The sequence below is a fragment of the Argopecten irradians genome, chromosome 4 (genome assembly GCF_041381155.1).
Source record: "Argopecten irradians isolate NY chromosome 4, Ai_NY, whole genome shotgun sequence".
Lineage (NCBI taxonomy): Eukaryota > Metazoa > Mollusca > Bivalvia > Pectinida > Pectinidae > Argopecten > Argopecten irradians.
The window spans coordinates 35,428,616-35,445,063 of NC_091137.1; the positions used below are offsets into that span (position 1 = coordinate 35,428,616).

The 16,448-nt window shown below is 34.1% G+C and overlaps 1 protein-coding gene across 1 annotated transcript; it reads left to right on the top strand.

The window, feature by feature from the left end:
• The first annotated feature begins 3,328 nt into the window (after positions 1 to 3,328).
• On the top strand, positions 3,329 to 10,344 carry LOC138321467 (uncharacterized). Its single transcript, XM_069265195.1, has 8 exons — positions 3,329 to 3,641; positions 3,926 to 4,052; positions 5,143 to 5,212; positions 5,926 to 7,577; positions 8,659 to 8,785; positions 9,109 to 9,187; positions 9,656 to 9,730; positions 10,013 to 10,344. Exons 4-8 carry the CDS (start codon positions 7,537 to 7,539, stop codon positions 10,267 to 10,269), a joined length of 579 nt encoding a protein of 192 aa, XP_069121296.1. The 5' UTR covers positions 3,329 to 3,641; positions 3,926 to 4,052; positions 5,143 to 5,212; positions 5,926 to 7,536; the 3' UTR covers positions 10,270 to 10,344.
• Positions 10,345 to 16,448: the final 6,104 nt, after the last annotated feature.

Below are 16,448 nucleotides of genomic sequence, written 5' to 3' on the forward strand. Positions count from 1 at the left end.
TTGGTTGTTTTGCTTGTTATATTACTACAAATAATTTATTTCTAGTACATATTAACATTTTTACTACAACCCCACAATCACGCTTCACTATATATACATTTTTCCAACTGACATTCATACTCCCATAATTACCAAATGGATACAATTTTTAAAATGCTGAAATGTATCTTTAAAACATCTTTAAAAGATGTTGTCTTCAAATGAATGTTTTCACCAAAAATCTTGTAGAATTCTTGGAGCCACGCGCGACGTACTGCTCACCTAGTCGGCCATACCGGAAGTATCCTTCAAAGAATGTTACTATGATACATGTACTTATATGATCAACAAAAAGGAGGAGATTTTTATAGGGTTATGATAAGAGTCGGGAGAAATCTGATCAACATGAAAAAGGGGGAAAGGGAAGGGGTGGATTTTAATGAGAATGAATGAATGAATGAGTCATAGATTTAAATCCCTGAGTGGATTCAATCTCGATATACAAGCACAATGACCACATCAATATAAGGTATCAGGAACTCTGTAATGTGACTCATGAAGATAAAAAGACAGACTCATACTTTATATTCCAGCGGTTATTATAACTGTCGGTAATTCTACCCCTGAACGACGTCATATTAAAACTGAAGGCTTTTATACTGGCGACAACAGATATGACAGATAGTTAAATCGTTCCTTTGATTAACATCCTCTTCGCAGATCTCTTTAAGCATGTGATTAGTCACATTTTCCTCTCCTGAAATGCCTTCAGTTTTGCTATGACATATTCCAGGGATAGACATACCGACAGTAATAGTAACACTGGGAAAACTTTTGCTCTGACATAGTCCAGGGGATGACAAAAAGGCAGTAGCAGTAACTCCTGGACTATCATGCCAGACCATTATCAGTATACAGTGGGTTGATCTAATAGTTATAATCGGAACGAATCTTCAAGTCAGATGAAAGAAAGCGTAATAAACTCTTTTGTTTTGTTAAACGTCATAACACCGTCATGTCAAAATCATACCAGAGTGTAGTGACAAGGAACGTTCCCATTCTCGATTGAAACTTCCGGTAGACGGCCATTAACAGTCTCTGACAAGTGCCATTCCAACAGGTAGAAGGAGAGTACGGAAGAAAATTCCGTTGATACAACTTGTCTAATTAAAATGATTAAAATTGTAAGGTTTTGTTATATGTTTTGGTGATGTCGAGACGTAATTCTGGTTCAACTTTCAATGCCTTATTTTGTTGCTACACATAAATGTAAAAAAATCACTGACACGTCATTTTGTATCAAAACGTTGTTCATGGTTGTAAAATATCATTTGTTATATAATCAAAACTTTCAGCATCAGTGTATGGTGTCTTGCTGTTAATAAGACGTTAAACTAAAATTAACCAAACAAACCACTCTAATGATGTCGTTTCAGTGAAACGATTGGTAGATTTACAAAACAGATACTATTAAACTTATAAACCTATCTTGAGTTTTGGTTAGCTGAAACTTTGATGCCACATTGAACAATATTTCATGTTGTACTTCCAAGTTCTCACAAATGTCAACATTTACAATATAGACGTAAAACATTATTTCTGAACCGACGTTTGAGTTGTATGGTCTATAATTTCCCTCTTTTTGTCATATTGAAAATTGATACATATCTTTCTCTGTCTGTTTGAGTTTTAACCTTTCTAACTTTACAACTTTTTTATGTCGAGATGTTGCAGCGCTGGATGTATTTGAAATTGTGAAAGTAAAAAAATCTTTTTTTAACGATTACACGTGAAAAATAGGCTCGAAAGATGCCGAATCATTCCGAACTCTTCCGAACATCGTGGCGACCATCTCGAAGTAACACGAGAGTTGTGAAACCAAGAGACAATGTCAACAATTTTTTATAAACAAAACATGTGGTCTACATTAGCAGACTGGATCTACAAAGAAAATAAAGCTCGCACATTGCAATATTTGATACACACAATATTCTACGGCAATGTTTGAATTGGACGTTTCAAACACTCATTCTGTGGACATACATGTACATGTATACCAGCATAATTTACTCATATTAGCCAGAAGGAAAACATAAACAAACACATGTGCACTTACGCTAGTTACCTGGTTCACCACGTGTGCAGGTCATATCGAACGTCAGTCACGTGATACGATTCGGAATCCGACAAAACCCGCAGTCACTGAACATGGCGGTGGTTGAAGGTGCATTATTCAAAACCAGGAATAAATGATCCTTTGATTTCGACTCTCTTATTGACCGACATTTGCTTTTTTGGAGTTAAATCATCAAGTTACATATAAATGTTCACATATCAAAGGTTAAAGTGACATATGATTACCGTAAAATTAGTACGTAATATAACTTTAAGAGTTATGATTATTTTGGCCCTCTAGTCCCTCCGGTATCTATCTAATTTTCAAATTTGTTTAATTTATGTATATTTTGGACAGGTATTATCAAACACAGAAAATGCAGTTGATATCTTAGGCTTCAAAGTCAGACCGACTTCGGTTTAACCAACATTATTACTCTTATTTATCAGATATATAAAATCCGTATTGCTACCATTATAAAGATTAAGTGTTTGATTAATTAACCACCAAAGCCTCGTTGTGATAAACAGGTCCTGACTATATATAGATAGTTTAGTAATATCTATGTAGTAATATCATTTTCCATATAAATCTATATTTTGTTTTAACGAACGGTATCACTTTGGGTCTTTATGCTACTCAATATCCGATTTTTTCTAGTAAATTTCAGAGATTAAAGGTATGTGAAAGAGAGAAAATTCACATTTTCATTGTTTAAGTCCTATTTAATAAGATATTAGAATAGAAATGATGATTTTGCCTCCAAACATTGGGTTTTTGAAGTTCAGGTTAGAAAACTCATGAAAAATTGAATAAGTAGGTCACAGTGACGTAGTTAAGAATTTTTTTTATTTTGGTATTGAAAACTTCAATAAATAATAAACGTAAAACGATCCAAAGTGATACCCTCTCCTTTATATATGAAATTATCTGTTTATTCCTCCTCATTTGTTCTCCCTTCATTATTCATTCCTTCGATCTTTCACGCTTTGTGTGAAATCTAGAGTAGCGTTATATTGTATGGTGTAAATGTATTTCGTAACTTGATGGAATAGGTGTCCATTTTTTTGCTTATTTGGAAAAGTTCCATATATTAGTCATCCATATTATAAGAACACACGAAAACAGACGTGATGTTCTCCAATGGAATAATAGTCTGTAGACTTTAAATAGTGTTAACAACAAACCGAAAGCACATATTTAATATTGGTATATTCACTTACAACGCATCTACCTTTCTTTAACTACAATGTACATAGCTGTAAATCGGCTGTTAAATTTTGAGTTTAAAATTGGTAGGCTGTTTTGCGTTTCATGAGATACATGCTATATGGACAGTTTCCAACAAACCGAAAGTGCATATGAAAAGGGGTTTTCCTATATATATTTATTTCAATTAGGTGTCATACCAAAACATTGTTTTTGCAATACCTGTTATCGATACTGTCAGGAGGGATTAGCAATTATATCATAAAATCCTGCATGTTTGGTAGACAACTCACAAAATGTGGTACTCAGATCCGTATGAAATCTCAACTGATCAAAGGTGAGTACACATGGTTTCAATCTTATTATTTTAATGCAATTTATACACAAAGAACAGTATTAACGCCAAAATAATGTGTTATTTTAACATAAGCAGTGATCTTCTCATTCACATAATTCAGCTACTATATATACTGACTGTAAACTGAAACCTTGATAACTCAGACAACTTCTATCTCGGAATAAAGTGTCTTTGTAGAAAATATGTAACGGTACGTAGTCTGATCATCGAAACATGCTATACGAACTGTTGTTTCTTCTGTTAAGGATGATTATTTTTTCCAGAGTTCCAGTGGGAGATATATCTGATGGTAATATTGTAATATTGTCTATCGTCTTGGGAATTTTTATCATTGGCATCATAGTAACCATAATATGCTACACTAAGGAAGCCGCTTCCAGCTGTCAAAGGGTAAGTAAAATGGCGGACCCATATAGAATAAAAATGAAAGACGTGTATATCGTCTTCTAAACATACCTGCCATCTTGTAACAGTCACCATTGCAAAACCGACAATATCCGAAGCGTTTGTTTCTGTTTTTCCCGTGCGAAGTCGATAAGTTGACGTGATATTTTCTGGAAATCGAGAATCAGTTTATATTGATAAGTGGGCCACATTACATTTTACAAAGAGAACGTGATAACTTTCATGTAAATGTTTGTGATTACAAAAAAAAGTTACATGTATTGGGCATGGGTAATTGCATTTTTTATTTTATCATGCAAATACAATTGTATATTACATTTTGGAAAACTTAACTTGTTACATATTTTCTTGCCAAGAATTTCAATACGACATTTTCACCTATTCCTTTAAAAGTCCACTGCCTTTCCGAAACGGCTTTTGATTTTTAAAAGGGGAATCTAAAACTAGTTTGATAGTTTTGTTTAACAACAGAGGTTATTAGCTAAACGTTAATACTACACTTTTCATCAACTTCCAAACAATTTGATTAAAATTAATCAAACATTAATGTTTATAACTCGGGTCGTCTTATGTTTCCCGTCGTCGTTCTAAGGCCAAAAATAAATATGTCTGTTTAGGGTTACTCGACCGACCCTAATTTTTTTTACCCCGACCCTATTTTTTCCACTTTTTTACGAATTTTTTTTAAAAAGTCAGGATTTCGATATCAGACTCCGGTTCTGGGCATCATTTTAGAGTGAAAGACACACAAAAAAGAAAAAAAATCCGACCGACCGACCGTCCCTATTTTTTTATTTTGCAAATGTAACCCTAAACATGCATATATTTTTTGGCCTAATTGCCGCGCTAGATTTGACTACACATCCTCGGCAAAACAGCGAATTAAATCGTAATTTTTATATAGTTTATCACGGTGCATCTTGCATTGTTTTGATGCTGCAAATTCATCGTGGGTAAAAATTTATAATAATTATTAGTAAAATTCAAATATTTGTATTGCCAGGGTTTGGGGCTTTAAGATTGTACTGACTTGTAACTCATGGTAAGCAATTACAGATTCTCGTCATTCTTTCAGAATAAGTGCTGTACCTGCAGTGGTTGCATTGATGGTGACAGACGTTTGAAATTAGTCAGCTATGAAATGGGTATGTTTTGGAACTTTTTCCGCATATATAGCAAAATGCTGAAGTGGCCGGGTATTACAGACTGTATCAACTATATAAATGCAACTTGCTCTCGCCAAATCCTTTCTTTGGCTTAACATAGATTCAATTGTACAATACACAAGAAAAATAATATGAAGAAGGAAAAACAAGTACTAGACTAGTATACATAGTCCTTCTCATCAACGAGCATACAATACACGTTTAATCTTTTTACTAAGCCTACATATATTTTTTAAAACATAAGTGTAAATAGAGGCCCTGCGATAATGTAAAAGCACTAATAAATGAAAAGAAAGAACAAAAATGTTTAAAAAATTACCTATCCCGTGTAATAAGATTAGCCATTAATTGAACAATTGTAAAATGTGCATACAAATAATAATTGTTTGATTGGATTTTAATTGATAACAAAATAAACATAAGAAAGCAGTACTTTATTTACTTGGCTACAACATCTAAAAGTTTTGTTGGCGGAAATATTTTAATATTTCTTTTTTGACCATCAGGCTCTGATTGCGCCATTTGTTTAGAACCAAAGGATCCGAAAACATCATGATACTTTATTTTGAAAATCCTTATTTACCATAGTATTTCTTAATATACATATTTACGGATCGTGCATCACATATTTACATGCATCAGAAAACTAATTGTAAGCAAATTTGATTTTAATCTTTTGTTATCTATTTCAGATTTGCGTGAATTTAGCAGTTGCATAAGCCCTGAGATTTCTCCTGTCTCTGTTGCCATAGTTTGAGGACATGTTAAATGGTGCTTGAAAACACTTGTACTTATGTCTTCATAAAAGACAAAAACACAATACAGGATCTTGTCCAACATTATTGAAAGGGATCATCGCGGCACCATTCTTGTTATTTCAAGCAAGCCGTGACGTTACTGATATTTTAAATGAAGTGGTTAACCCATAACACCTGAACATTCTGAATGATTTTCAGGTTGTTGACTAATTTTGAAAGAATAAGGGGTCACAGTCTCGAGAAGGAGTTTTGTAATTAGTGCATATCGCATTAAATGCAATGCGAACATTGGCTAAGTGCAAAATCGTCATCAATAGTCAGGTTTTTTTTAATTTCCTCTTTTCAGATATTGCAAAATTTATTTAACTTTACATTAAAAAAACGAAACTCGTTCTAAAATTATCAATTAAATTAAGTAGTAAAATGTTTATTTGTACAATCAGTGATGAAATTTGGGCACCAATGTTTATCATCATCATTTCCCATCTACCATGCCTTAGAGGAATGTCCCTCCGGCTTCGAAACTGTAGAAACTGTCTTTGCCTTTCCTCTGGAAGATGGTCGACGATTTACTCCTAGTATTTTTGCACTATTGCCATATTGGATCTTGGTAACTGCAGTTACCCTCATTCGGTTCCCTCCTGGGAAACATGGAAATTGGAAACGTTATATGTTAGGATTAGTAGAATAAAAGTCAGGCAGTTTCACCAATATTGTATCAGTCAAGTTATGTTACACAAAATAATTAGATTAAAAGTTAAACAAAAAATAGAATTGATTTTGGGGTCGCGGTGCCCGAGGGGTTTAGATGTCCAGACATATTACCACTCGCCTTCCATATATGGCTTGCGAATGTCATGTGGGAAAGTTGCCAGGTACAGTTACAGACAGCTGGTTGATGGGTTTTTTCCGGATACTCCGTCTTTCCACCAAGAAATATGGCACCATGGTTATAAATAGGGCATTAAACTAACATATAACTAAAAGTATTGAGACTATATCAAGATGGTTATTATTCCTTCTTTATTCATTCCTTCGATCATTCACGCTTTGTGTGTTATCTAGGATAGAGTTATTTTGTATAGCGTAATTGTTCTTCGTAATTTGTTAGAAGATGTGTTTTTGTTAGGTTCCATATATCAGTCAAAGACGTGACCATTGAAATGATCCTCTGTAGACTTAAAATAGTATCTATTCTTTCAACAAACCGAAAGCACATATTTAGCATTGGTGTTCGTGTATATGTATCTTAATATAGCTTTTGCGACATGCAATGATTATCATCTTACATTTACTCGGAAATCGGCTGCTTTACTTACTGTGTTGCTTGAGATTAAGATATATACCGTAATTTTTTTCCGAAGATGATCAGGACGTTTTCCAACAAACCGAAAGTACAAATGAAAAGGGGATTTCCTATCTATATTCGGTTTAATTAGCTGTTAATACTAATACATTTATTTTGTAATAATTGTTGTCAATGCTGTCAGGGGGAATTACTAACTGCATTATAGAATTATGCAAGTTTGGTAGACATCTTACAATATGTGGTTCTCAAATACGTATGGTATGCCCACAGATCAAAGGTTAGTACACGACCTATTTGGTTTCAGACTTAATTAGTTTAATGCAATGCATACACAAAGAGCAACAATAATATTATGTGTGCCGTAATTTTCATACTGACTAATAGAACATTTAGAGCTAAAAATTAATTTCGGCAGTACTGTCAATATTACTATATTTACGTCTGAACCTAGTGCTGTGAAATGAGTACATACGGTCAGATCATGGAGCCACGTTGTGATGTACAATTTCATTTCATGTTTTAATGTTATTAGTAATTGTAAAGAAATTTTAAGGCATGTTTTATCTAGACATTTACAGTTCATAAATCTGTGTTGTAACAATTGCTTAAAAGACATTACACATTATACATTTAACACATAGTGTATTGTATAATGTAATATGGCAATAGAGAGTAATGATATAATCATTAATGATATGTCCATCTTTAGCAAGTTATTTATGATAAAATGTTCATCACTTACATTATGTTGTATACAATGTACTTGTAAACCATAATGCTAAAATAAACAATTGATCAATGCATATTTGACCGTCATTTTTTATTTCACAGCTTAATCCATCATACCTCATGATTTTCAATAGATGACAGAAGAAGAGCATGTCAATATGTCCGTGCCGTTATGGCACACATAATTTTAAAGCAAACATAATATATTTTAGCTCTGCTTCAGTAAAGATTATGTATATGCTATATTTGTATAATGGGGAAACACAACAAAAACTCCATATTCTTGAATTGAATAATGTCATTTATTATTGTAATATAATAAATGACGGAACTATAATCAATAATTGTTGTCATATATCAAATGACATGCACGCAAATTAACATAACAACATTATTGTTACATCCAGCAGGCTGGCCATCGAAGCATGTTCAAGTTTGACTTATTTCCTATGAAAATTAACCAAATATTGCACATAAATGTGTTTTTCCAATATAAACTATAATAGATTTGACACCCTACTCAGGAGAAAATCCAAGATACCAGGGCCATATAATTCACAATTTTTGTAAAGGGCCTTAAAAAGTCCTTTTTTCTTACTCCATTTTTTAAAGCTTTAATTTACTTCTAGAGTTCCAGTGGAAGATTTTACAGATGGTAACATTGTGAAACTGTCTGTCGCCTCGGTAATCTTCGTAATTGTCATCGTGATTACCGTAATTTGTCACAGTAGGATATCAGATTCTAGCTGTCAATGGGTAAGTAAAATGGCGATCATGCCATCGATTGGCTGCAAGGATTCACTCATAATCTACATTTTGACATTATAGTCTCGCACTTTTTGGTCAAAGTACTTGTTAAATAGAAAAAAATTATTTATTTACTATCCTGATAAAAAGATATTTCAAAATATGTATTTTATTACAACAAAACTTCACCTGTCTGTATAATCAAATCTTTGCTTGCTAAGGGTTTCAATACAATATCCCATTTTCAACCCTAACTTCATTGAGGATGTTACTGGATCGTAACACGTGGTAAGCGAAAATGGTATAATTACAGATTCTCGTCACTCTTTCAGATTAAAAGACTTTTGTGCTGTACCTGCTGTGCCTGCATCGATAGTGACAGACGTTTGAAATTAGTCAGCCATGATATGGGTATGTTTTGTAATATACTCCACATTTATAGAGAAATGGCAAAAAGACTGGGCGCTTTAGGTGTTACAATTAGCCCCCTCCCTGTTCCTTTCTTGATAATTCATTCTTTTATTTGTACAATACAAGAAAACATCAACATGAATTTGAAGATAAGGAAACACATACTAGTGTAATTTTATATAGAATTTCTCGCCATGTAATCAAACCAGCTGACAATACATGCGTAATCTTTTAACTATAATCCTTCAAAGATTGTCAATGAAAATCAAAACATAATGATAACATGAATATGATCATGAACGAATAGGAAGACGAAACATAGAAAATTAATTAACGATTGTTATCATTACATAAAGAAAACATGTTTAATTGTATTTTGACTGATAACAAGATTTAGATTAGAAATCAATATCTTTCTTTATTAGATCACTTAATTTCAATTATTTCTATTTATCTTTTTACCTTCAGGCTCTGATTGCGCCATTTGTTTAGAGCCAAAGGATTCGAAAACAAAGCCAGTTGTCATGGTAACATGTAACCACTGTAAGTTTTAATAATTCCTATAAGTTTGCATTCTTTTTATGTATCTACAGCAATGACATATTTGTCGAATTAATTGTTTCAAATACATCGTCTTCTACAGAAAATAAAACAAGTAATCGAATCACTGTTGATAAAAAAATTAAAAATCATAAAAAAGTTGTATTGTTATGTTTTAGAGTTCAGAGATAGATGTTATTTTTTCAGTGTCAGGAATCGAATTATCATTTGTTGTTGGAATTTTTTTAATTTGAATGAACTATTTTTATCCAATTCCATGGCCAGCATACCATCAGGCCTGTATCAGTAGGTGGCTGGAGATGGACAATCTATCTAAATGTCCTCAGTGTCGACGTCAGCCAGAGCAATACTCAACCACAGAGAGATTCATCGCTGTCATCAAAACGCTTTTGATGAAGAGAAAGGAGCGAACGCTGGTGGCTAAAGCAACGGAATGTCAACAAGCAGCAGAAAAAGAAGAAGAAGAAGAAGAAGACGAAGAAGAAATGGTACCGGGACACGCAGGTAAATGTGTGATATGAATCAACATGTGAAACAGTCAGCAATTACTGAATATTATAAATATTCTTTTGAGGCCTTTTTTTTCATTATCTTCATTGTTCATCATGATATTTTTATTCTAAAAATGCACTGCAATAGGTATAGTCACACAGGCATATCAAATGAAAAAAAAACATTTTGAGAAATATAAACTATTTGTAATTATGAGTTTGATGAAAAAACATTGCTTTTTTATACAAATTATTAGCTATCAAAGTATTTTCTTTAAAGGTAATACATAACTTTATGGATTGTGCATCAGATATTTAATCAGAACTTCAGCAGAATCCGATTTTATTGGTTTTATTGCTTCAATGTGATGTCGATTGGGTCTGGCTTTTATTAGTTTAACGTCCTATTAACAGCCAAAGGCAATTTCAGGTTTGTTGGCATGCTTCAGTGATATAGCAAGTGATATGAAAAGGGCAACAGTTCCACTATACAAGAAGACACAACACGAACATACGACAGTCTCCCAAAACACCGCATCTCGCACTTAACACACTACACACTGCATACATGGTAGACCGTCCTCACATGACCCTAGCTGTTCATAGGACGTTAAAATATCCAAACAAACAAATAATTTTTTTGGGGGGGGGGGGGGGGGGGGGGGGGGGGGGGTGGAAGCCGGAGAATAACCACTGAACAACGGTCAGTACCTGGCAACAGCCCCATTGGGGATTCGAACTCGCGACCAAGAGATGAATAGCTTGCGGTATTATGTGGAAACATGTTAATGACGACAGCACCATAGTCTTCTCAAACATATATACATTCACAAACACACCCTCACACACACACACACACACACACACACACACACACACACACACACACACACACACACACACCAAAGTGCATGCCTAAATAATATTAGCAGTTGTTATGATATTCAGCACAAACAACAAAACTACAGGTCTGTTTAAAGCAAAGTAATTCCTTATGCCCTCATTTATTTTCTGGTATTAAAATTAGACCACGTCGACGTCAATACTTGTCCATACAAAATAATAAATAATCTTACTTGAAAGTACTTCAGTTGTAAGAAATGATTTCAAATCAAATCAATGTCAGGAATGAATCACTTTGGCATACACATTTGCAGACTCAATTGTATAAGCTATCTTGCGATGTCACAATTGATGTTAGGAATCTTTGTTATAGGCTTATACCATGGGGAGAAGCACCCTCATCCCCATTGTGGCCCTGCAGGTAGGGCGTTAGAATTGTACCTGCTGCCCCTATTGCATGATCGTAAGAGGCGACTAAATTTAGGATCTTATCTTTTCTTTCTTCCTAAATTACTTTATTCTTCCTAACGTCTCCCTTGACACCACCTCACTTTTGGCCTTTAGTTGAGCGCTCGCCCCTGTGAGGAAGGCTCTGGGTTCTGTCCCTTGACCGAGACACACCAAAGTCTATAAAAGTGGTAGTTTCTGCTCCTGCTTAGCGCTCAGCATAACGGGAGTGGGACGACTGGTTCGCCCGTTGTCAGTATAATGTGACCGGGTGGGGTGTGTTGCTTGGTGTCTTCGGCGGCATGCTTCAGTGATATAGCACTATAAAAAGGGCAACAGTTCCACTATACAAGAAGACACAACATGAATATACCGCAGTCTCCCAAAACACGCACCTCGCACAACATACACGCAAGCACTGCATACATGGGAGGCCGTCCTTACATGACCATAGCTGTTAATAGGACGTTAATTAATCAAACAAACAAACAAAAATCATCCCCATTGTGATTGACAACGCATTGCTGCTGCACTCAAATGCACTCGCTTAATTCACCAAAACTCTTAGCCTGCCTGTTACATTGATGTTCTCAATGCAACGATGAAATAAATATTTATTTTTTTATTGACACCTTTGAAAGATTTTTTTTTTTAACTTTCTCAGTTATTAATCTCTCAATGAGTAAATATTTTCTAAAAGAACATTCAATATCTTGAAATCTATTGTCGGATCGATGAAAATGTATGAATATTTATATGAAATTAATCGTTTCAAGCTTATGCCCTCACCGGTTGAACACAGAGCTCTAGGTAGGTCATGTATTATACATTGTTAATTGGTTAATGTAGGGTATCTCAGTGCGTTCGTTTCATCAGCGCGGACAGTAAAGAGAAAGCAGAAATGACACCAAATAGTTTCGCGTTTGGGATTAGGTAGTGACAAGTTAGCAATTACAGAAGTTTGTATTGTTGCTTACTTAACAAAGGGAAAAACAAAGGCTTAACGATTACTTTATTAATCACTTTGGTCTGATTTCGACGATACAATTATTATACGGTTTTCTAGCAGATCTCTCAGGATTTTCGCCGGACACATCTGATTCCTCCCCACGCGAGCTTACCATCGGGACCAGTAGGATTGATTTATACAGGTTGTATAACATAGTTCGCAATCGATGAAGGTTCAAATACTATTTAATTCCTTTAAAATAAGTGAGTACAATTGCAATACAATTTTTCAGTTATTATGAATTTGGTAAAAAGCTAATATTAAAACAGTTCTTTGTTGGTCGTTTGGCATGAATTTCAAAGAAATACTGATGAAACGAGTATTCATGCTGATTAAAATACATATCCTTATTATCACTACGTTTGATATGAGGAACGGAGTGGTTATAAGGATCTGTATTTCAATCAGATTGACGGGTATTACGATTACAACTTATATGAGAATTTTATGAAAAATATATGTAAAGTTATATAAAATAGCCTAGATTCCTTAGAAAGATGTCAAAAAAGTTATCAAAGTTAGTATGGACATTTGCTACCCTTGGTGATGAAGATATTTGACTACAAATATTCAGCATCTTAGATTTCAATCCTATCGAGAAATGAAAACTGCTTTAGTCCGAATTCTACAATGTTTAAAAAGAAGATTATCTCTGCATGTAGCCACAAAAGTAACAAATATGTAAGATAAATTTCCTATAAGCTATAAAGGTCCAATGCAAAGGTCATCATGAACACTTTACAACTCCCGTTCGGAATGTTAATCGTGTAGTAAGATGTATATAGAGACAAAGCCTGTACCGCAACCACGATTTGAACGGCATCACTCTGAGCAACATGATTATCTATAGATATACATATCCCTCATCGCCCATAAAAAGTTCGATGACATTTAATTGAAAATAGATATAGAGGTTTTTTCATTATTTATAACTCATCTTTATTAAAAAAAATTTTTTTTTTTTTGAGAAATTGTACTTGATTTAAATGGATATGGGAACATTTCTTTGAATCTGTAAAATTGTAAATTTTAAAATCTTATTTTAATGCATGCATTACCATGTAGCAATAGGTTCATGTTGCTAATTGACCATGCCTCGCTCGATACTGCATTTATATATATATATGAATAGTCCTATGGATAAAATTAATGTCTTTTTCGTTATTCAAGTTTCTAACTAGATTTATATAATATTTCTTATTAAAAAAAACGAGAATACTATGTAATTACTGGGTTTAAATATTTTTGGAAACTTTTTTTTCACATTCCCCAGACTGTGTCACATTTACTCAGTGTGATATTTCCCATGCTATGTCATATTTCCTCTAACTATGACATACTTCATAAGATTTTGTCATAATTTCCTTATCATGTATAATGATTTTGCAGACTGTCTTAATTCCTAGACTGATAAAATTTCTAGAGTATGTCAAAATTCTTCCCCTTGACCGAGACGTATCATAGCCTATATAAGTGATAGTTTCTGCTCGTGAAACGACTGGTTTGTTTGTTTTCGTTGTCAGTATAGTGTGAACAAGACACTACATGAATAGAGCGCAGACTCCCAAAACACGCACTTCGCAAAACATACACGCAGCACAACGCATACATGGGAGGCCGTCCTTAGTTAATTAAACAAACAAACAAAAAGCGTAGTCGGCATGCTTTAGTGCGATAGCACTATCAAAAGGACAAGGGTTTCGCTATCACTAGGAGACACAATATGATTAAACCGCAGCCTCCCAAATCACACTATCACAAGGAGACACAACACTAACATTCCGCAGCCTCTTAAAACACATACATCCACAAATCTCAATTCACTGCAGACATGGCATGCAGTCTGTAAATGATCCTGGCTGTTAATTAATAGTACGTTAATATAACAAACCAGTCTTCCCAGACTGCTATCATTACCTACATCATGTAATAGTTGTCCAGACTGCTATCATTACCTACATCATGTAATAGTTGTCCAGACTGCTATCATTACCTACATCATGTAATAGTTGTCCAGACTGCTATCATTACCTACATCATGTAATAGTTGTCCAGACTGCTATCATTACCTACATCATGTAATAGTTGTCCAGACTGCTATCATTACCTACATCATGTAATAGTTGTCCAGACTGCTATCATTACCTACATCATGTAATAGTTGTCCAGACTGCTATCACTACCTACATCATGTAATAGTTGTCCAGACTGACCCATAAGTTGTCCAGACTGCTATCATTACCTACATCATGTAATAGTTGTCCAGACTGCTAGCATTACCTACATCATGTAATAGTTGTCCAGACTGCTATCATTACCTACATCATGTAATAGTTGTCCAGACTGCTATCATTACCTACATCATGTAATAGTTGTCCAGACTGCTATCACTACCTACATCATGTAATAGTTGTCCAGACTGCTATCATTACCTACATCATGTAATAGTTGTCCAGACTGCTATCATTACCTACATCATGTAATAGTTGTCCAGACTGCTATCATTACCTACATCATGTAATAGTTGTCCAGACTGCTATCATTACCTACATCATGTAATACATCATGTAATAGTTGTCCAGACTGCTATCATTACCTACATCATGTAATAGTTGTCCAGACTGCTATCATTACCTACATCATGTAATAGTTGTCCAGACTGCTATCATTACCTACATCATGTAATAGTTGTCCAGACTGCTATCATTACCTACATCATGTAATAGTTTTCCAGACTGTCAACATTCCCCAGACTGAACCTAAGCTATAAAGCTACATATTGATTTCATGCATGTTATTTCCTATTTTTTCTCCCTCTACCTGGTGATACTTTTTATGTACAATACATCGCAAATACTGTTATTAATGATTAATGATAATATTTTGTTAGACGCATGAGAATTGTACTAGGTACTGGAATCTCGTGCGTTGTGCAAGCGTTGTTACCTTATGTATTTGGCATATAAAGATACGGAAGGAAGAAGCATTTGAAATAGATTTGGTTGCTACATGGCTTGATTAAATCTTGGAGGTCAAACACTTCATCGTAACTTATAAATATAGCATCATAGTCTAGTTATAACAAAAACTTTAACAGTAGAGAAATTGTGATTTATTTTTAAATCAATTTCGTCGAACAAAATACAAAATACCGTTTTGATATGCCTAAGTATTCTTTATTAAGTTTGAATTGATTCGATACACGCAATAGAAACATATACTATCTTAAGCATTTTATATTTATTATTTCTAGGAAAATGATTTTTTTCTTGTTTGTTCAGATATTTTTTTGGGTTTTTTTTATTGTGTATCGTCCTCTAACCGAGACATGCTGTAGTAACAGTGGTTGTACTGATAAGGTAAATGTTTTGTATTAAGGAAATGGGACGACTGGTTTGCCCATTGACATTGTAATGTGACCGGTTTGGGTGTGCTGTTTAGCATATCTGACAGCATACAGTTCAGTGAAATAGCACTATAAATTAGATCCACTATCACAAGGAGATACAATACGAATAAACTACAGCCTTCCAAACATAAATACATTCACGCACACACAGGACAGTGCATACAGGTAAGGCCAGTATTCAATTACCTTATTTTCTACTATAACTTTTTGTCTAATCAAACAACAAACCGATTCTCGTATTGCACAAAATATTGAAAGGTGAATCATAAATTATCTAATCAAAGCTTGATAAAAAAACCCAACGAAAGTGGTACGTCCTTGCGCTTTTAACCAGAAAACCCCCTATTGAATTATGCGTGACTGTCTTCACACATCTAGGGCCCATAGGGAGCAATATAGTTTTACTGTTTACACATTTGTGTATGTACTCTATCCTCTATACAAACAAACTTATCACATGTCCACACATCAGATTGATTGTGTCATATTATTGTTTACTTA

Coding starts and splice junctions, on each gene's coding strand:
- LOC138321467 (XM_069265195.1), top strand. CDS start 7,537: ATGTGGTTCTCAAATACGTATGGTATGCCCACAGATCAAAG. Junction 7,578..8,658: donor GGTATGCCCACAGATCAAAG/GTTAGTACACGA, acceptor ATTTACTTCTAG/AGTTCCAGTGGAAGATTTTA. Junction 9,188..9,655: donor ATTAGTCAGCCATGATATGG/GTATGTTTTGTA, acceptor TTTTACCTTCAG/GCTCTGATTGCGCCATTTGT.